Below are 22,841 nucleotides of genomic sequence, written 5' to 3' on the forward strand. Positions count from 1 at the left end.
TGATCCTATGAGACCCTCCCACACTCATATGTGTAGGACCCCAAAAGATCACCATTAAATTTAGCATAGATCTTTAGAAAATCAAGTTCCACATTCATGTGATAACTTTTCTAAAGATCCGTGCCAAATTTAACGGTGATCTTTTGGGGTCTTGCACATATGGGTGTTGGAGGATCTCATAAGATCATTACTCAAAATTTAAATGTTAAAAAACAGTGTAGATCAAACAAATCTATTAACACTAGAAAATCTTGAATATTAAGAGTTTAGATACATTACAAGATATTCTATTTTCAAAACTTAAAATCTATGTCTTCTTATGTCAATACATCTTGAGGTCCAGAATATCGAATTTGAGGGTTTTTTAACATTGAAACCTCTTCTAATAAAATTTTGAAGTGCGCCTTAATTTGATTGTTCAGGGTCTCACCCTTATATAAACTTTTTCCTTGTTAAATTCTAAAGATATGGAGTTCCCATTGTTTTTGCATGTTTGTCAGCATGAGAGAGAGAGAGAGAGAGAGAGAGCGGCTCACACAATTTAGTGCAACTAACTTTTTCCATTTGCAAGTTCCGAAAACAACGTATCATGTTGCAGCCCACCATTTCAGGAGGTTAGGGTTTAGGAAATTATGTGAGGCTTTGACGTCGAGAGTTTAGATAAACTTGAGAGGGAGATGAAGGGCCGGCACTGCATTTTAAGTATGTGGGAGATAGATGAAAGGATGGGATTGTCTTTGACAACCGACTAACGCAGAAGTCGATCTTGTGATTATTCACGGCAATTTAAAACAAGGATTTTAATAAATAAATTACTTTAATTTATAACAGGGGATTCAAATCTGACGTTTATGTATGGTTTTTACTTCTTTTTTTTTTTTAATTCGACATATAGAGAAATTTGCAACTCTAGCGGTTGATTTTGAGCGCACGTAGCATTCTCCCGTGGGAGCCTCTCTCTCTCTCTTTCGATATGAAATTTTGAAATCCACCTAAGAATCATTACGGTCTAAAGAGAAAAATTGAATCTAAAGTTTTCTAACACTCGGATCTCACCCACATAAAATTGAACGGTATATGTTCAATCTTGTGACATTTCTCTTATGTGCAAGGTTGGTGTGCAATTAGGAAATTTCTTTCTTCTAAAGATAGTCCATCTGTTGAAGATGTTAGATCCCAGAAATTTGGGGTCCTAAAATCACTCCTAGACCCAATAAATAGGCAATATGCTCCTGTAGGAGCATAAAATCTTTTCACATTGGTTTAAGTCACGAAATCACGTAAAGGTGTTTAATCAATCATCATTTACCATTAGAATTGAAAACGGGTGGTTGAAGATGTACCATTGTTCTAACACAAAGTCAAATAAAATTTCTTGAATGTAGTCCCACTTTTATCTTTTGGATTTCACATCCAATAGCTCAAAACGATTGTTATCTCCTTACACCAAAAATAAATGGTCTCATCGAATAGAATCCCAGGGAGAAATGTGCATCACATGCCTATGAGTTAAACTACATGAAATAACAAAAGATGATTGAACAACCAATTCGAGCGAGGCTGGTATACGTTCAGGGGTGGGTATGTTAATATCAAACTCATGCCAGTATCCAAGCCTAAAGCAATCATCAATTGCAATTCAATCGGTTAGGAAAATACTTTAGCTTCAACTTGTAAGTTTTAGTGAACATATTTAACTGGTAAAAACATGCTACAAGAACCTCTTTTGTCACTCTCTCAAAATTATATATGCACGCGAAACCTGCAAGCTACATTACATTTCAAAACAGATCAACTTTGAATGGGCAGTTCGGATTTCCTAACTGTAAAATATGATAGCTCTAAAACCCGAAGGTATCACAATCCATTCACCTGGATCAAAACCCCAATCCAGCTCATTCACGGTAATCTTGCATCCCTCTTATCATGAACAATAATATCATCGACCCCATTCGAGTTCTGCACCACGCCGCTGGTTTGCATTGGTCAGCTGAGACGTATCTACTGGCCTGATTGACTCGGCAAAAGCATGCCAACCCAAAAGGTATGGCAAGATGAACTGCACATTTGGGAAGAAACAGTTCCAAAATTTATTGATGGACGAGCAATCCGCATCTCCCATTTGTCACAATATCATAATGAAACTCATGTACCAAACAATTCCCCACAAAAGACGAGTACATTTTGAAGATTTCTGGTGAACAAAATATTTGTTTTTCTCTTGAATAGCGTGGACGGTAGTTGATTTATTTTTCCATTCAATTAGCTGGTGAGGCTTAAGGACTACTTGGGGTTTCAAATACTCCTGAGGATTCCTATTATCCAGATCTTTTTAGAAAAAGTTGCTAAAGTCTTACCGAGTCTGACCAAGTCAACCAGATTCAGGACAGGCTAACTCCCAAGCCAAAGTTTTTAAACTTGCTGGAGAACAGATAAAACATTGATGTCCGGGTGTTATTTTCCAGATGCACACAATTTTTACCTTTGAAAATTTATCTACATAAACCTGTGTGAGTGTGTGTGTGTGTGTGAGAGAGAGAGATACATTGAATGCTGAGACAATAACTGCGAATTCTGCCTTAGTTACAGGAATATAGATGCTATCATCAATGTTCAGGGGCCGATTTGAAACACCTACAAACAGGAGCAACAAACAAAAAATTAGAGCATTTATTAGAACAGAAATCATGAGATGAAGATCTATTACATGACACTCTAGGTATATTTGAGAAAATCCGAGAGTTCCTAGCCATCCTTTTTTATTTCCAATTGCATGCATAGAGATCACAATAGATTTGCAAGTGTCATTCTCTAGCTCGGTTTCACTCTGGAATTCATTTAAGCAGGTGCTTACACTGCGCTAATTATAACTAGGATTCTAAAAACCCAAGCCTGCAACCTCCGAGCTGCTCAAGCACCATTTTATTATTATTATTATTTTAAGCAGAAGCCCCTTCTTACTTAAAATCTATATGGAAATGGCATTCTCTGCTGTCATATAGGAAAAACAGGAAATAGATATAATGTTAGAAGTGAAATTCAGAATTAAAACCCCAAACTCTGCTCAGTCTGAGATGAATTGAATCAGCCAAGGCCCAGATGAGTCTCATTCATTTGTTCTGGTTTCATTCATTCCTAAATGAGTTAACTGCTGAAGAGCTTTTGAACTGCAGCAAGATTAATGAGCTGAAAAGAACATTCCACAACATGGTCTTATGTGCCAAAAAGTTTTTTCCATGAGAGATTAACAGCAAAGGGACTTGTTCTAAGACAGAACAGGAGTGGTGGAGACAATCCTATACAGTGGTCTGGGGTCTATACATATGTGGGAAGGGAGAGGGCTGGTCTGAATTCTAACCCAAGGACTGGGGGTTTGGCCAACTCGTCAAGTGGGCCCCATACAATGCATGGGAAGGGCAGGCTTCTTTTGCAGTCTATGGCATACATAATGCATGTAACATATAATGACTGGTCCCCACCACCGGAATGCAGTATTAAACTCAATTTCGACAGGTGCTACCTTGGTAACCCCAGACCAGCAGAAGTGGCGGGGTTTTCAGAGACTACCATGGCAATATCCTGGCCCCTTTTTCCAAGAACATTGGCCACACCAATTCCCAGTTTGCCAAGTCCATGGCACTCTTCTCGGGACTCAAAATGTTCAACCACGAGTGGGGTCAACCACTGGTTGTTGAGGGAGACGTCCAAAACATAATCACTTCGGCTGCTAGACTTGCTCCCCCTCCTTGGTATCTTGCTTCGATTTATGATGAGATAATGCATGTTTGCAGGGATACAGTCATCTTATGGACGCATACTTGGAGGACGTCAAACGCCTTGGTGGACCAAATGACTAAGGAAGGCGCACTATCAAGCACATGAGCCACTGGAATTTTTCGTCTCATTGCTCTTTGTCAGATGTTTTGTCTGAATTCCCGGCTCCTCTTTCTTGTAAATCCTTGTAATGGACACCTTTTTGTTTTTTCTCTGTAATGGACAATTCCTATAAGCCCCACCATGTTTTGTACATGATCTCTATTTTTGGGGAGCCTAACATTTTTTGCCGAGTGACCCGTTCTGTGGGTTGCCTCAACGGACTACTGTACTACTTTACTTATCTTAAAACAACAGTCAACAATTTCAAAAAAAAATAAAAATGCATGTAACATATAAAATTAATTATTTCATACTCTTCTTGTGAATCTTATAACTCTTATTTTGTTTTTTTTTTAATTTACAATTTGGTTTGACTGGTTGAATAGGCTGCAGGATCAGATGGACCAGTTGGACTGGAAAAAAAAAAACCTCTGCTCATTCAGATATGGGTATAATGCCAAATTGCCAATAACACGTCAGCAAAGAATATGTCTTCAGCTGAGCATGTGTTGAAAACATGACACCCAACAGTAAATGCACTGAACGTAAGTTTTTTAGGATATCAATAGTTTTTTAGGATGAGTATGCAGGTACTATGGATACATCAGGGATTGAACTTTTAATGTCTTCAGCTGAGCATGTGTTGAAAACATGACACCCAACAGTAAATGCACTGAACGTAAGTGTTTTAGGATATCAATAGTTTTTTAGGATGAGTATGCAGGTACTATGGATACATCATGGATTGAACTTTTAATACGTCTTCAGCTGAGCATGTGTTGAAAACATGACACCCAACAGTAAATGCACTGAACGTAAGTTTTTTAGGATATCAATAGTTTTTTAGGATGAGTATGCAGGTACTATGGATACATCAGGGATAGAACAAAAGTTCAATGAAATAGCGTTTGAGTATAGAAGGGCTTTCATACTTCATTATTTCCTTGCCTTTTTTAATCATCATTCTCTGCTGCTATTACTCAAAGATACTTTCAGTACAATTGATCAAACAGAGTAACTTGACTTGGTATCTTACATTAAACTCAAGCATAAGAGAACAATTGTCTCACATGCTCCAAATAAAAAAATTCCATAAGCCCTGTGGGTCAAATATGGGCAAGATCCAGCTGATATTAGTTTTTCATCTTAACTCACTGGACCCATCTGAGTCAAACAGGATCTTTCTGGGTTGAACAAGTCAAGAACCACCTTTTTCATCTTTCAAACAAAAAAAAAAGGATATCTAAAGCAAAACTTTAATTACATACAGTGACTAAATAGAGCAATCTATTCTGCATCCTGCTTCTTTACATAAATTACTCCCATCATTTAGGGAATCTAACAAGAAGTACCATATGAAACCCTGTATTCCCCTTGCCAGTCATGCACTCCCCACCCTTAGGAGTGTCAACAAGCCGAGCTTCTTCAAGTTTCGCTTGCATTAGCAGAGGACATGCAGTGTTTGGCTCAATAAAGGGAAAGTAAAGCTTGAGCTTGGCTTGGCTTATTTACTTAAAAGAGCCCATGAACAAGTAAAATCAAGCCATAAACAACTAAGAACAAGCCAATGAATAAGGCAATATATAACTTTGATACTTAAGGTGAGGTTAATATGATATAACATACAGTATATGTTTTCCTAAACCAACTCGAATTATATATGAGCTAAGCTTCCTCCCTAGTCAACACAATGCCCACAAGTGTGTTGTCAAGCATTTCAGTCCAAGATAATTCCTCCGAACAAGAACATAACCCCAAAGGTAGTAAGTGCATCATTGCTTGATAAACAATGACATGGCTCCTTTATGCCAAAACAAATCCCAACTTGCTTATAAGGACCTTAAATAGGTAAAAGGTGTCATCATTCAAAATAATGTCATCAACATAAAAGAGCATAAAAGAACTACAACGAGCTGAACAAAAATAGTGATAAACCAGCTAAATAGAAAATTGGCTACGAAGGGAAGAATAAAAGTTCTGTAACAATGAATTAGGAGTCAATATCAGGCCACAGATAGCCTTGAAGAACCTGCATGCAAAGGCTCAAAGTACAAAATACTCAACTCATGGAGTTGCATAAATATGCCTTTTCAATTCAAATTCTGCAAATGAATGCATTATCAACATCAAGTTGTCAAATAGGCGCATCATGAAGTGTCAATGGTTAGGACTGTAGGAAGTAGGAACAACGATAAGCACAACTAGTGCACGAATGCTCTCAATCAAAACCAAAACCATAATGGCGTATTTCCTAATGTAAAACCTCATGTAACAAGCAGTCCAATAACAAACCATAAAAATATAGAAACTATCAACAGAACTGAATAAAATATAAATTTTGAGGTAGAAAATTCCACATGGGACTATTTGAATGTTACTTAAATTTTGACATATAGCTTTGCTTTATGAGGCAGAATGTTGGGCGGTCAAGAAACAACATACCCATAGAATAAGTATAGCTAAGATGAGGATGTTGAGATGGATGAGTGGCAAGACAACAAGGGATAGAATTCGAAATGAATACATTCGGGAGAATTCAAGTGTGGCACCAATACGCGATAAGATGAGAGAAGGTCGACTTAATTGGGCTAGCCATGTGCTGTGCAGATCCATTATGGCACTTGTTAGGAGGTGCAAGTTAGTTCAAGTAAAAGGCTAAAAAAAGGCAAGGGCTAGACTCAAATAGAATAAAATGGTGGACTAGTATTCATGTAGCCGACCCCAATTTGTTTGCAAAAGGCTATGACGATAATATATTGGTTTTCATCATCATCATTAACGTCATAGCTTTTTGTAAAGGAATGAGGGACTTCCCTGGGATGATGATGAAAAACAATTTGTAAGTATACTTAGATGAAAAACAAGGTCTTGTAGGAAATCCAATCTACGATGATGATCAAGATTTTGTGATTGAATTGATATTTGACGAGGAAAAAAATGAAGGACACAAAGGAGAATTGATAGGTGAAGTTGTTGGTTTAGTCGTTGATCTCAAAGATGTGCTTGTAGTGTGTTCTAGAGCTAAGTCTAGGCAAGCAGGATTATTCAGCAGGATTACATGGCTGAAGTGATGCAATTTCTATGCGATTAAAAATATTATATTGACATACAAGGACCCTTTCCACAATGGTTTCTCAGTTCTAATGCACAATCATTGTGTTTTGATTAGTGCAGTAGCCTACAAGTCTCAGGATCATGTTTACAATATTCGAGTTGAAGAATGGTGTCGGACTAGCGCCAAATTCATCTTAGCCCACCTCAAAACTTGAGGATGAGTTTTCTCCAACCCGGGGAGAATGATGGAGGGCAAAATTATTCTTAGTTTTTATTTTTATTCAACTCTAAATGATGTATGTCATAGTTTTAGTTTTAGGGTTTATTTCTAGGGTTTCTTAGTTTTTCAGAGATTCTAGGGTTTTTATTTTTATTTACTTCATAAGTACTATTCACAAGTACAATTCATGAGTATTGTTCATAGGTACTATTCACAAGGATAAAACTGTCATTATGAAATTTGAGTTTACATAAGGAGATGAAGGTCATTTTAATTATTGTATAGACATGTAATGTCTTTGAATATTGAATTATAACATATAAGAGGTTTGTGGGGCCTTGAGATGGCCAATTCCACATATTTCTAAAAATTGAAAGAAATAAAAACTTAGGCTTTTGGAACCCTAGCTTGAGGTATGGAGAAGAAACCCTAGGTTTCTTTAAATTGTGTTGTGTTTCATATGTTTTCTTGCTGATTTTATTGTTCCCTCAAATTTCTCTGCATCAATGCTCTAATATCATTATATGATCAAATAGGATTGAACTGGTTAATTACCCCAAAAAAAAAGGGTTGAACTGGTGCTGGACGACACAACAATGTTGAAGGAGAGAAATAAGACAAAAAGAATAAGTGAAGGAACATTACTCGCCCCAACATCATGGTCTCAATTAGCTTAGTGAGCCACCACATGCATGCTGCAAACGCTAACCTTTTTCAGGCAGTCAATCACATCCTGCTCTGCTAAAAATCATCTCCAGGGCAGGGATGCTTATGCGCCACAATGCTCGCATTGACCAATGTGGATATACTGATGCAGAATGGGCCAGATGTCACTCTCAATAGGCAATCCACATAGCTATTGCATGTTTGCTGGAAGCAATCTTGTTACATGGTGCAGTAAAATCTAGTGCAGAGGCAAGAGTATTGAGCTACAGCATCAACTTCAGATGAGCTGATGTAGATGAAAACCCTCCAAAAATATGAGGCTTTCTTCGTCATGGGCCTATCCCACTCTATTGTGATAATCAGGACGCCATCCACACAGAAACCAACTAAATATTCTAAGAATGCACCAAACAAATAGAAGTTGAATGTCATTACATGCGTGATAAAGTAACTTCAAAGATTATATCCACTCCTTGTGTGAGAAACACTGAATAGCTTGCAGACATTTTAACTAAAGGAGTTTGGCAGGGAAGGTTAGGAACACTTTTGGCATTCATGAAGTTCAAGCACCAATTTGAGAGAGACTATGGACAGATGTGACCCACAAGGCACATCTGGGGCACATTTATTCATAGAAGACTATCAATACCATGAAACAGTTCATGTCGTAAAACAATTCAAAGCCTCATGCTGCATGCTACATCATGGTTAACAATTTTTCAACCAGTAATTGTCAATTATTCATGAGTAAGTCATGTAATTAAATTAACTTATCGATGACTACTTTACAGGATTGTTTAGTGCTATTGAGCAACTCATGAGGAAGTCCCTTTTCTCTCCCTTGCTTAAGAAACCATTCCCTCACCCAAGAGCATGTGACCCATCCTTCATATTAACAGTGAACATCCCTCACCTCAGCTGATTCTCCCATGTCTAGAAAATATGGGAAGTCCCAATATGCACAGATGTGTCATAGATAATAATAGTGCAAAAAGCTTGTCATGCTTGATGGCAAAGAACATGCTGAACCATAAACAAATCATGGCAGTTGCACTAATACTTTGCAGCTGACTAAAGGTTTTTCAAAATAGAAAACTATTATTGCCGCATGTACGGTTATAAATTCAAACATCGAAAGGAAAAACACTTACTCAAATTAAAAAAGTAGCCAGAGCCATCTGGAAGGGGCTCAACCTTCAAAACCTTTCTAATCTTTCCCTCTTCACTACAAAATTCAAGATGGACACAGAATTACTAATAACATACATTGCAAGAGGCTAAAATATGAAGGTTAAGAGTAACACAAAAATGTCAATTACAAATAAAAAACACGTTACAAATCATAGTGGGGAATAATGATGTCAGTACAATGCTGTGGTGGCCAACAAATAGCCTAATCCTTGTCCTTCTTTGTCTCTTTTGTTAGCTATTTGTTATGATGTAACATTTTACACTAACAACAATGAATTTGAACTACCCATAAAAAATAAAAGAAAAATACAGGGTAATTGTGCTAAGGAAAAAGTTTATACAAGGTTGAGGCCTTAAATAATCAAACTAAGGCACACCTCAAAAATTCACTAGAAGTTGTTTCAATGTCCAAAAACTCTCAAATCCGATCATCTAGGCCTTGAGATACATGGACAAAAAAAAATATGGACTTCAAGTCTTGGAAATAGTGCATCTTGTAATACAGTATTTAGACTGTCAATTTTCAAGATTTTCAAGAGTTCATAGATCTACTTGAACTACACTATTATTGAAGCTTTAAATTTTATAATTATAGATCAAAATAAATTTTCAGGCCATCATAAAGATTTTTGGTACTGAAACGACATCTTTCGATACTATTTGAAGATGTGCCTTACTTTGATTGTTTAGGGTCTCAGCCCTACCTATAAATTGATGTGCATAGTGGTTTGTTAATTTACTTCTAATCGTCTAATGTGGACGTGTCATATCCACTGGAAGGGCAGTATCATCATTTGACCACAAATTTCATTTGTGAATGTTTTGAATCCATTGCAGCAGACTGCTGTGAAGAAATCTGTTCTCCTTCTAAGTAATTCCATGCCTTAATGTGGAAACTAAGAATACTTAAAACAAAAACCCTATCCAAGCAGCTTCACATGTAAAATTACCAAATGCACGACAACTCTAAACCTCACTCCCCATGACTCTTGTCATACATGCATCAGCATGTAATCTAAGCACAATTCTCTAAAAACCCATTCCTCTGAACAAACACCCTCTTGCCCCCTTCATTTCTTCCAAATTCCCATGTGCACTCACACCAAACTTTATACAGGCTTAAAAAAGCCTTCAAGGCCACCTATACAGCATTCAGTTTCTTCCTTCATGTCTGTTTTTTTATTTGATTCATATATGTTGTGTACAAACCCTAGTTTACTTCCAACCTATCTAACGCAAATCAAGTTCAAGAGAGAAGATGAATTCAAGATTATTTTATTTGTTATTTATTTTTCATTTTAATTTCAGGTGCATAGATGGGTTTTTAATAATTGTTATTGCTTGATTTACAATTAAAGTATAGGGGGACCAATGTGGTATATATTAATTGTTATGGGGCAGGGTGGTCAATTTCTTATTTGCTAGGATTAAAATGAGATTTACTAAGATCTAGTAAGTTAATTAGTTTCTTATTTTCTTATTTTTTATTTAGTCGGGAGAGGATTCCCATGTGAGTCCAAAGAAATTAGGAGAATTTGTAGGGAAGTCCTAAAGTAGTGGGTTAATCTCCTTTTCTAGAGAGAGGAGGCATGGATGAGGGAGAAAGGGGGTTATTACCATATTCGTGGATCTAGAAAAGAGGGTACGTGCTTTAGAAAGACAGGCAGTCAACTTTCGGATATTTTTTATCTTTCTTGCTTGTATTTGAGATGGAACATCGCACTACAAAGATTAGACTTTGGTTTCTTATTGTGAGTTTTTGTTATGAATGAAGAGAGAGCTCATGTGGTGCAAGAACGAGCATCTTCTTTTCCCTTTTGGCATAATTTACAGCCACACTTCTATTTGTTGCCGAATTTTGCTTGTTCAAGGATTAAATGTTGAGGTTTGTGACCTTTAAAGGCCAAGAAAGCTTGTATATAAATATTTTATAGTGATTTGTGCACTGCAGTGGGAGTGTCGTATGATTGATTGACTTAGTGTTGGCGATCTATAGCCCCAGTCCTGTCCAAAACCCTTACCCCTGGGCATGTAGTACTACCATTGAGAGTTTATTATTGGGTCATCCCTTGTAGGTCGGGGAGATATCCTGGGATGTTATTTGTAGGCCAAGAGAGTTGTGTGGTCTCCTATGTACGAAGGAAGGGCCGGTGAGAGTCAGAGCTAAATCCTCAACAAAACTTCTACACGGCATATGTACATATGACAGCCACATTTTTGAGAAGCAACCCTATATAGAGGGACATGTGAATATGTGCATAGGGAGAGTGTCCTTGTTTACCGTGTGTGCATTTGACTTGCTCTTGGGCAAGAAACCTGTAGTCCACATACTAGGATTAAGGTTCCACTATTTATTGGCTAATTTTGATTGTAGGTTATTGTCCCATTGGGTTAGTTTGATAAGATAGTAGTGGATCATGAATATTGGCACAAGTGGAATGCCCTAATATTCACTTGTTTTTTACCCATTAGGTACCTATCCACTTCTAAGTTCTAGTTTTGTGTCTTAGATTTTTATGAAACTCTAGAAATATTGTTTTCAACTTAGAATGTGTTTTTATGAATTTGTTGGGAATTTTTAGAATTTCAAAAACAAATTTAAAATGTTGCTGGAATTTTAAAAATATGATGGTATTTCTATATTTGTGAATTTGTGTGGGACTCACATGGGGGGACTAAGGGCCCCGGCCCATACGTGTGGGACCCCACTAGGCATCACATGGAGCCCACTAGGGCCTACAAGTCTCACTATGTGGGATGCCCACTTTATGTGCCACCTGTTTTAAAATAAAAATAACAATAATGTTTTAATTTATAAAATATTTTCTTACTGGAAATTTTTGGATAAGATTATCTTAGTGATTTTCTTGCTATCTAGAATATTTGACCAAGTCATAATTTAATTAGATGTCCTAATTATCTCTTTGTGAGAGAATAGGATGCCCAATTTATCTTGGATTTTTGTAAGTATTGATTAGTAAAAATTCTAGATCGATTAAAAGTGAATATGGGTCAAATCTCAAGGGATAAGGTTCCTAAATATTCAATCTAGATCATGATGGATGATCTAGAGATGAATGGCTCACATTAAAGTTCTCTCTCACCTCACATATCACCTAAATAATTCTAGATCAAGTTGACCTCCTAATTTTGTTGGGTCACCCTATCTAATGGTCTACAAATAAGGAGGTTCTCCCCCTCATTCTTCACATCTCTGATCTCTCTCCTCTCTCCCTCTCTCCTCCACACTCCTCTCTAAACTTCTCTCTCTCTCTCTCTCTCTCTCTCTCTCTCTCTCCCCCTTTCATAGGGGCATGCCACCTTCCCTAAGCATCTAGGGTGGCACGCGCAAATTTAGAAGAGAGAAAGAGAGGGCACGCCCACCCCTAGGCTGAGGGTAATGTGCCTTAGTGGACTACCCTAGTCTTTAGAGGTCTTCTTAATGAAACCCTAGTTGCTCTCTAGCCCAAAATAAAATTTAGCAAGGGTGTCCCATAGGTACTTCCAAAATTGAGATTTGAGAGTTCAACAGAATCTGGAATTTAAGTGCACCATTGGTCAAGTGATCGGATATGGGGTGTGCTAAGCCTAGAGGGGTAACCCTAGGCAAAAGGCAGTTTGTCTTCATTTACTTGGCTTTTATTTGTTGTCGTTTTTGTCTTACTTTTTATTCATGAAGTCTTATATTCAATTGAATAAAGTTTATTTTGGCAGTAAGTTTATAAAGATCCTAAATTGTAATAGGCCGAATTTTTTGTATTTGTGGCACATGTAAGTAAAATTTCCAGCAATTAATAAAAGAAAAGAAAGAAATTTTTTGAATTTATAGCCTGAAATTCTAATAGCCATCTTATATTAAACAGAGGGTGGATTTAGCTTCCCGCCTTTCTTTCACACCAATTTTGTATTGGAGCACAATTTGAAGAAGGTTAAAGACTACAAGGCTGGTCGTCGAGGTCGTGGCAAAAGAATGCTAAGCTGAACTAGGTAAACAAGTGACTCGACAACTGGATGGAGATGATTGCACAGTTGCTCCAAGGGTGAGATCAGCAACAATGTATCCTAAATGAAGAGGATCCTTTGGTGTTGGATTCTTTAATTTGAGGATTCTGATGAAGATTGGCCTGAATCAAAGTCTAAATATGAGTCGAAGCAAGCTGATGACATGTCTGATCACCCAATTTTGTTTGATGCACCACAACATCAATGGGAGGCTGAATTTGATGGAGATTCAGGCACATTGTTACTGGAATCTCTCACCTCAGGTGGCGATTCCTCTTCAAAATGTCGATTCCTCAATTCCGTCAAGGAATCTTCATGAAACCCATTTCCTTGAAGTCAAGAATCTCAATTCTGATTTCGATTCCAACATTTATGGAATCTAGATTCAATAACTCTACAACACAATGTGAATGTAAACAAAAACCTTATTATTTTATTTCCCCCCTCATTAAATGTACTCATTTTCATATCATCATGTCAAGTAAATGTATATTCTGAAAATAAGGTTACGGATTCTTACACAATTACTTTTCTAATGGTGACGAAACTTGCAAGCTATTTTTCAAAAAGATAATTGGGAAAGAGAATTAGGTTGGATTCAGATTACATTTTTAATAGAGCTAGAACATTTTTAATAGAGCTAGAACAGGCAGCTATTTTTAAAGATAATTGGGGAAGAGATTTGGCTTTGATTTGTATTCAACACAATAGCATGAACAAATTCCCATTTTCGACTATAAATATGAATCAAAATCTCAGTTTCAAGTATACATGAGATAACATTTATGTGTTCTGTCCATCACAAATTCCCTAGTGGACTATGGGTGTCTGTTAATTGTACTTAACCAAACTAGACCCTACTTTTGAAACTGTCATTAAGGCTCAATACATTGATTTCAGTACCACGGGAACCTTTGTTCAGGTCTTTATGAACTTTGAGGATCTCGATTTCAATACTAGGGGAACCACAACTAAGCCTACTCAATACATCGATTCCACTAGTAAGGGATTCTTACATAAGATTACTCTAGAACCTTGAGCCTGTTGTCCTATAAAACAAATTTCTTAATGATTTCCATTGCAGTTCTAAGTTGTTGGGTGCGCGATCTCATAGATTGCAAGGATCTGGATTCAAATTGCATTGAAACTCGATTCCAAACTGGTATGAATCTCAATTCCAATTGGTTTGAAACTTGATTCCAAAGAGGTAAGAATCTCAATTCCATTCGGGTTGAAACTCAGACTCCATAAAGGCAGGAATCTCGATTCCATTTGAGTCGAAACTCAAATTATGATAAAGTAAGAATCTTGTTTCATGCAATTCCCCTTGTGGACAGTGATTCCAACAATAGGAATCTTCCGGCCACCCATGATTCCACGATTTCGATTCCTCAATCGATTTGGAAACTTAGGGGTTTCCAAAAACTATATATAAGATGCACGTACTCCTCAATGCTTTCTAGAATTCTACCTAATATTTTCATTCCTTTATTATTCTGAGAAGCGATGCCTAGAAGATTTTGCTTGAAGGCATCAAGCTACTGGAATCATCTTTTTGGCATCAAATGGCCATTACAAACCAACTGTGGTGGTCTACATTCTTTACCTTCTCAGCTCTTGTAAGTAGGTATAATAAATGGATAGATTAGAAGTCTAGGATGTTTAATTGGAAGTCTAGGATGTTAAACATAATGTAAACTCGTACATGTACAGAATGCCAGTCAATAAACGTCAATGAGACTAAGAGTAGAGCAGAATTTTATATGTTATGCTTAATTTTTATATAATTCTGGCAAAGACGTAATAAAGTACCATTCAGCCTCATATTTCAATCAAGTAAACTAAACTCAACACCACAATAGTTTGCTCTGAGGAAATATGAACATGCTCTTAATTTCTATTACCAAATTTAAAGATGCTCTTATTTTATAATATCATGAATAGACTTCAGCATTGCATTGAAATGTTGTCCCTCTCCAGTTGCCCAACAAGAGAAACCATGGTGAAGTATAGCCCAAAGTCTCATAGGTGAGCGCTTGTTTAAGGTTTTCAAATCCATATCAAGAAAGGATGGGCCCATTTTGAATTTTGGTGGGGCCCTGCACATGCTTTTCAGAATTCGAGGACCCGCACTAGTTTTTTTCCAATAGAACCTACGATTCCCTTTTCACCTTTCATGTTCTTCCCCATTATAGTTTTTAGAAGTTTATATTCCTCACCACAATAATTTAAGTTCTCCTTTGTTTGGGCTCATTTTATCATCAATGGCTTGGTAGGAAGCATCCTTCTGTAATGCAATATACACAAAATTAAAGATTTGAGAATTCCACAAATGTTCCACCTAATAAATATTATGTTGCCTCCTTTTTTTTTGTTTTTTTTGAGACCACATCATAATTGTTCCTTTCCTTAAATGGTTGTCTTCCATACTCCTGTTGGGACATCCTTAGATATTTCTCTTGCCCCTGTCCTAAGCCTAATCTTATTGCTATAATATTACCATGTATTTCTCCCTTGCCACTGTTTTCTAGGTTTAAGCATGGAATTAACCTTGCTATCATATTGTCCTAAGAGATTCTTATTTCCTCCTTTCTCAATTTACGTTTTAATGAAAAACTTTGACATGTACAAATTCCACAGTACGTGCATGTAATTAGTTGAGCACATGTTTAAATTGTTTGTGGATCTGTCTCATTTACGCATATAAAAACCATATTATAAGGTTCTATTTTTTTTATTGTGAAAAAATATCATAAGATTACTAACTTGTGATTCGCGCAAAACAAAAATAACATACTGAAGACCATTAAAATTGCTCAGGTTATTGTTGAGGTTTTACGGCCGTTAAAGGTCATGAAAGCATATAAAATGATATTCGTAGTGGACTATACACTTCAATGGGAATGTATGTGTGTTGACTAACCAATGGTTGGGACGTTTATGGCTCTGGATAAATCTTAAAACCCTTACCCCTAGGCATGTGGCACTACCGAAAAGGGTTTATAGTGGATCATCCCTTGTTGAGGTCAGAATGATACCCAGGAATGATGTTTGTAGGCTAGGAGAACTATGTGGCCTCCTGTGTGTAGTTATAGGCATGTGAGAGCTAGCGCCAAAACCTCAAGAACTTCCACCCAACATGTAATATGACAACCGCATTATTGGGAAACATCTCTATAGACGGACACATGTGCATGTGCATAGAGAGAGCCCTCTTTGCACTGTAGTGACAAGTGCTAGACTCATTCTTAAGGGGGGAAAGGGGGATACTGAAATCCACGTTCCAAGATCATGGTACCAATATTCATTGGCCAACTTTGACAAGACAATCATGAGCTCCTGCATAAGACTGTGGCTCATGGGTCTTTATTGGGCTGGTTTGAGCAGACAGTTGTGAATCGTGGTTACTAGGTCAGGTGGAGTGCCATTTTAGCCACTTATTTTTACATGTTCGTACCAGTCCACTTCTAGATATTCTATTTTTTGTATTATAAATGTTTCAGTGAAGTTTGGAAATTTTTCAGAATTTTTAAAAATTATTTCTTCTGTAAAATCTTTGAAAATAGCATTTTTGTAATTATGATAATAAGGTAGGGTGCATATGGCACCCTTGGATCCGACCGCCACATCCCACAGGTGGGACATGTGGCCTATGGGGCCCACATGTGACCCATAGGGGTGGCATGCCCCACTCCTTTAATTATTTGGTCCTCATTTAATTAAAAATTGAGTTAGATAATCTTTTAAAATAAAAAAATTTGTTTCCTATTATTGTGGGAGTTAGTTTTAACCAAATAAATGTTATTTTTTGAGTTCCTACAAATTTTGAAAAAGATAGAAAGTTCTAGAGTGTGGTTATAATTCTAAATTTCTAATCAAATTACAAGTTGGACATTGATCAAATTATAAAAGGATAAAGTTACTAATTTTCCTTCTAAAATTATGATAATTGATTTGTGGGATGGATGGCTCAAATTTATTATCTCCTACCACACAGATTTCCTAAGTTCCTATTGGTCAAGCTAAGTCATTGGATAGGTATACCTAGAGAAGGACTTGTTGCCTATAAAAGGAGGTGTTTCCCTTCTCAATTAAAAACAAAGTCAGCATGTCTCTCTCTTTATATCTCTCTATCCCCTCCACACCCAAAGTTCTCTCTCTCTCTTCATTAAAAATATAAGTCTCTCTCTCTCTCTCTCTCTCTCTCTCTCTCTTCTCCACGCCTCAAAGTTCTCTTGCTCTCATCATTAAAAATTCGTTTTCTCTTCCCTTGTTCTAAAAGTGTAATGCCACGACATAATCTGATAAAATACGGGTGCCACATTGAAAACCTAATACAGGTTTTGCTTTTTGGGGAACAAAAAGGGGGTTCGCCCAACCTAAGAGGATTTTGTGCCTTCATGAGATGCTATCGATAGAAAATCGGGTGCAGGGTGTATCAAGTCCTATGGGGGTAACCCTAGGCATGATCAAGTTAAGTCTTCCCAGCTGTTTTTACTTATTTTTGAGTCATATTTGCATACTTTCTGTGATTTTTCAGGAATATATATTGTACTTAAATTCACAGTGGAAGGCTGGATATTGTTTATGGGTTGTATTTATTTGCTTTGATAGTAAAAGGAACGGTTCTAAGTTGTATTTAGGGTTTTATTTTTTTATTGTGGCCCATGTAAGTGGAATTCAGGTATATTAATCAAAGAAAAAGAAAAACTTTTGAATTTATTACCTTAAGTTCCACATTGCCACAGCTTTCAGTTATCAAATGTAACATCCAGAAAAGACAATAAAATGCCAACAACATCCTCCACTTAAAATTCATAAATACATATTAACACCCTCCAACTAAAATTCATAAATATGTAAGGCATGGATCAGCATATGCAAGAATAACTCCGAAATACCACTCTTTTTCCCAATAACAGGTAAAACATATTATTCATAGAAAGAGTCGCAAGTAAATTATGATTTTTTGCCATACCAGCAACTTTCATAACAACAACCAACCATGCGACCTCACAATGAGGATTTTATTGATTTCCAAGCTTTAAAAAACACAATTAAAATCCATGACTCGTCCTGATAATTCTGATTCACCAGTTACCAATAATGTTAGTAGAACCAGAAATACTGGGCAACCATGGGTGGACAAACAAACATTAAAAGCCTAAATGCATATTATAGAATCAGAGCCTGGTAGAATGGAGGACTTGGTCCCCAAACTCAAATTTCATAAATGGGTCTTAGTTGCAGGAACCTTGCAAAAAAGAGAGCATCACTGCAATAAAACCCAAACATGAAAACAGAAGCACATGCTTATCTTCTCCTGATGCATGTTCAACTTCTCAGATGTGAGACATGGTGGAATCCAGAATTAGGTATGAGATTGAATAGGGCTCTTGAGAGACAACTATAGTTTCCAAACATAAGTGGCATTGCACCTTCTCGGATATTGCATGCTGAGATGGCAATATGCACATGAGAGTGAAGTTCAAAAGCCACTCCATATCAAAAACTGCTATTCATACAATAAAATTTTACGCCATAACAACAAAATAAATGGGTATATCATATGACACTCCAGGTCTGAGAAAAGCCCCCCCTCTCTAATGTCCTCAGTTACAACCAACTTAAACACCACAAAACCCCCAAAAACAGGTCTCCCATAGGTACACTATAGGAGCGAGTGCTTTGATGTGTAGCCAAGCCACACAAGCCAGTGGCTTTGCTTGTTGCCTACACTGCCTTCATTGGATCGGACAATAAGAGAACCTCCTTTCTGTAAAGGAGGAATGGGGGAATCAATTTGCAATAGATGTTGGAAATTCAAATTTCCAATCCCTGCAAAGACCCTAAGATAACTGCCATAAACATGATGACTCATCTCAGTCATCTAACCCAACAAAGAAGCCCCACTCAAATTGCAAAGTAGGACAGCATACCTGGGTGAATCTGAACATGGACCAAAAAAGGATCACTTCCATCCCTACCAGACATCCTAGCAATCAAACAACTAGAAAAGAACCTCCATGATGTTTGGATTAGAAAAAGAATCAAATGACTGGAAAAGTTATGATCTCTCTCTCTCTCTCTCTCTCAGGCATCTCTTATGGTGAGTTGCCCTCTACCCACCAGCAGGCATCTCTCACTGCTGCTATGGCACTTTTTGAAGAGAAAGAAAAGTGTGGTTGAGAGAGTAGTGGTGGGTTTAGCCTTCCAAAAGAGGTATAGAGAGTGAAAGAAGGAGACTGTGGTGGGGTTTTAATTGGTTAGAGAGAATGAGAGAGGGGCGAGCTGGGTTTATAGTCTCTACTCTCTACTCTATAGAGAGAGAGGCTTAGAGAGAGAAGGTGATGCAAAGTTAAAGAGAGGATGTAGAAATAGGAATTTGAAATTTAGAAAGAGAAGACATTTGGGTTTTAGAGAGAGAGAGAGCCAGGGGTGGGATTCCACTGGTGTCTCTGAGGACAATATGAGTAGTACATGGCAAACGGTGGCCCCAAAATACGACAGCTTGGGCGCACAATGCTTCCCACACAAAACAACACTGTTAATGATGGGTTTGTAGTTGCAGTAGACCACCATGATTGCAAATGCCATTGAACCATTGCAGAAAAGCTCTAGCAGAAGTTTTAGGTTTTTGGAGTTCTTGGGTCGCTCTAGAGTCCAGACCATTGGCTTCGACCCCAAAACCACAATGGAAGCTCTAATATGGAGGGCAGAAAGGGTAGGACAGCTGTGCAAGCCACAGTGAACACGACCATGTCCCATAGTTTAAGAGGGAAAGAGAGAGAGGCAAGGAGGTAAGCATCTCTCTGTTGTTGCTCCCTTAGGGGAAAGAGATAGAGAGAGGCAAAGAGGTACACTGTTAGTATTAAAAAATAACAAAAATCTACTTTGGCCCTTCAAATGAAGCTTGGCTGGTACTTTGATAAAAAAACTGTATGGGCACTTCCAAACCATGCAGTCTTGTACTTGAGCCATTAAGGGCTTATTTGGTGCACTTACATGTATATGGGTGTATTAATCCACGCATTAGTTGCATGATGTTTTTTATCCCCCTTTGATAGCCCATTTAATGGCATTAAGATCTTGGATTTGAGATTTTGTAATAGCTTTTCTGCATATCCTAATGTGCATGTGAAGACATTCGCACGCACTTCAAGTTTTGATCTTCTAGCACATGAAGAGGGAAAGTGGCTATTATCAATACTCTTATTATTTTTTGAGTGTTTATAGAAATAATTAAATGGTGTGGTTTATATAAGTTTGCAACATTAAACTATCAACATAAGCGCACCTCCAAATTTTATTATAAGCTGGTAGTTTTGGTGTCAAAAATTCTTAGGACGGCTTGAAAATCTATTTTCAGCTCTAATTGAAACAATTAAACTACAGAAATGGTTAAAATCATGTAGATATAGATACATGAAAATATTGAAAATGGACGGTCCTGACAATGTGTTGCAAGATGCACTACTTGTTTTACAAAAGTAAAGTGCCTTTATAAATTATCTCAAGAGATGTAGTTTCAATCACAGAGACCTTATAATGGCTTGGAAATCTGCATTCGACCCTAGTTATAAAATTGAAGATTCCAAAAATGGTACATATTGAGCAAATCAAGAAACACTAAAAGATCTTGAAAATAAGCATCCCAGATGACTTGTTACAATATGTACTATTATTTGGACTGTGTATTCTTCTTCTCCTTTATATCACTAAATCTCAAGGTCGAGACGATGGATTTTCAATTATCACAAAAGAATTGTAGTGTTCTTTTGGGGTATTGGTATGCCTATTGTTATATGCAAATGGGAATCGATTATACTCCATCTATCCTATCTACATGATCCATATCAAATATTTGCTCTCTATTTTGTGAGATGCAGTCATACCAGCACTAATGCACCGGATCCCATTAGAACTATGAAGTTAAGTGCGCTTGGGCAAGATTAGTACTAGGATGGATGACCTCCAAGGAAGTCCTTGTGTCGCACCCCTTTTAAAATTATAGTGTGTTAGATAATCAGTCAAATAGCATAAATACCTTCTCCCTTTAAAAGGGTCATGGTAAAATTCACACGTATCCTTCATGCCAAGGCTCATCAAAGCCCCAATTTCAGCAACTGATAAGGAAAAGACCTAAATCCAAATGATAAAAAATGACATGAAAAAATTGAGCAAATGTATGATAACTAAAAAAACACCAGAAAAGAGAGTGTTATACACAAGTTAATACAGGAATTGCAATAAAAAGAGTAAATTACATTCATGTAAACAACTTTGACGAGGCACATGCATGAAAGTCTCACACCCCCAATCCCCAACCCCTATATGTGTGTGTGTGGTTCGTATGTGTAGAGAGAGAGAGAGAGAGATCTGTTATGCATTTTAAATATGTAGCAATTGTTATTGGCTCATGCCCATTAAAACCTATATAACAGTTGTAACTCCTATGTATAATGTGTCTCATATAGTGGATGTTATGGTGTTATGGGCTCACGCCCATTAAAACATGCAACTCCTATGAACAATGGAACTCATGCCCATTAGAATCTGGGGTAAAAGTTACTGAAACTCCTACTTTAATGGTTGTAATTCTTTTGCATGTTGAACTAGCCTTAATGTAACACCCATAGGAATATGCGTATATATCGGGGACATTGCCCTACGATTTCTGAAGTGTGAAAAACATATGTATCTACTTTATCTCGTGCTCGAATATTACTCTTCATCTCTCTCTCTCTCTCTCTCTCTCTCTCTCTCTCTCTCTCTCTCTCTCTCAATCTTAACCTGGTATCAGAGATGGGTTTCTCTCAATCTTAACCTGGTATCAGAGATGGGTTAGAAACCCAAGGACATCCAATACTACCGGTGACCCTAGAATCATGATTTGTCTTCCTTCTTGGGCGAGAGGCTGTGGTGTATCAGCTACCTCATATTTCCAGCAAGATCATCTCACTTTCTTTTACCAAGAAGTAAGATTTCATCCCAACCTCCTTTCTCTTCAGCAACCTCATATTTCCAGTAACAACATATTTCCATCAAGCTCATACTTCCAACAATCTCACATTTCCAGCAACCTCACATTTCCAGCAATCTCACATTTCCAGCACCTCAGATTTCCAGCAATCACACATTTCCAGCACCTCAGATTTCCAGCAATCTCACATTTCCAGAGACACAGTAAAACAAACTCTTTCTTTTCCAGCAACCTCATTTCCAGAAACATCATATTTCCAGCGACTTCATATTTCCAGAAATCTCACATTTCCAGCAACCTCTCATTTGAAACCAAAGAATTAGTACCTTGGGGGGAAAAAATGGCCTTAGTGTATCTTGTTCAAGAGATAAGGAAAACGTTCGAAATCAAGCACAATATTTCCTTGGGAAGCAGTCAATTTGAGCACCCAGGATTGATGATTGTTACAGCTAAGCTAGATGGACAAGCTACTTATAATGGTCCCAATATGCCAAAATGTTCATAGAACGCCGGAGGAAATTGGGAAATATAGCAGGAAACTCCCACAGATGATCCATGCCATGATGAATGGGAAAGTGAACTTGACAGTAATTGGCATGGCTTCTTCATTCTATGCAACCAAGATCAGCAAGTGATTGTTGCTTCTTAAGCCTGCAAAGGATATATTGAAGGCAATAGCCAAGACATACTCCCAAGGAGATGATATGGTTAGGCTTTATCAATTGCATCGCAAAATAGCAAATTTGCAACAAGGGTAAATGACTATGGAGGAGTACTTTGGGATACAATAGAAAAAGTGGGAAGAACTAGACCTCTATCAGCTTGTTAATCCCATAGTTGATGCCATTA

The 22,841-nt window shown here is 37.3% G+C and overlaps 1 protein-coding gene and 1 pseudogene across 3 annotated transcripts in view; one reads left to right on the top strand and one right to left on the bottom strand.

Annotated features, from left to right (window-relative positions):
* Window positions 1–1,647: 1,647 nt before the first annotated feature.
* Window positions 1,648–22,841, bottom strand: part of LOC18432561 (single-stranded DNA-binding protein WHY1, chloroplastic) — a 37,111-nt gene continuing 15,917 nt past the window's right edge. For 2 of the 3 annotated variants that reach the window (XM_006842663.4, XM_088863499.1), the window contains exons 4-7: window positions 21,057–21,151; window positions 8,968–9,041; window positions 2,546–2,634; window positions 1,648–2,059 (exon numbers count right to left, since the gene is read on the bottom strand). In XM_006842663.4, the coding sequence (XP_006842726.1) occupies window positions 1,940–2,059; window positions 2,546–2,634; window positions 8,968–9,041; window positions 21,057–21,151 (378 nt within the window). In that variant the 3' untranslated portion in view covers window positions 1,648–1,939. Of the gene's footprint in view, window positions 2,060–2,357; window positions 2,422–2,545; window positions 2,635–8,967; window positions 9,042–21,056; window positions 21,152–22,841 lie in introns of all 3 variants that reach the window. The other variant, XR_966616.3, reaches the window with a different exon arrangement.
* On the top strand, window positions 20,891–21,009 carry LOC148782755 (5S ribosomal RNA; annotated as a pseudogene).

Source organism: Amborella trichopoda, chromosome 3 (assembly GCF_054954075.1).
Source record: "Amborella trichopoda isolate Santa Cruz 75 chromosome 3, AtrichopodaSantaCruz75HAP2 v2.0, whole genome shotgun sequence".
Classification (NCBI taxonomy): domain Eukaryota; kingdom Viridiplantae; phylum Streptophyta; class Magnoliopsida; order Amborellales; family Amborellaceae; genus Amborella; species Amborella trichopoda.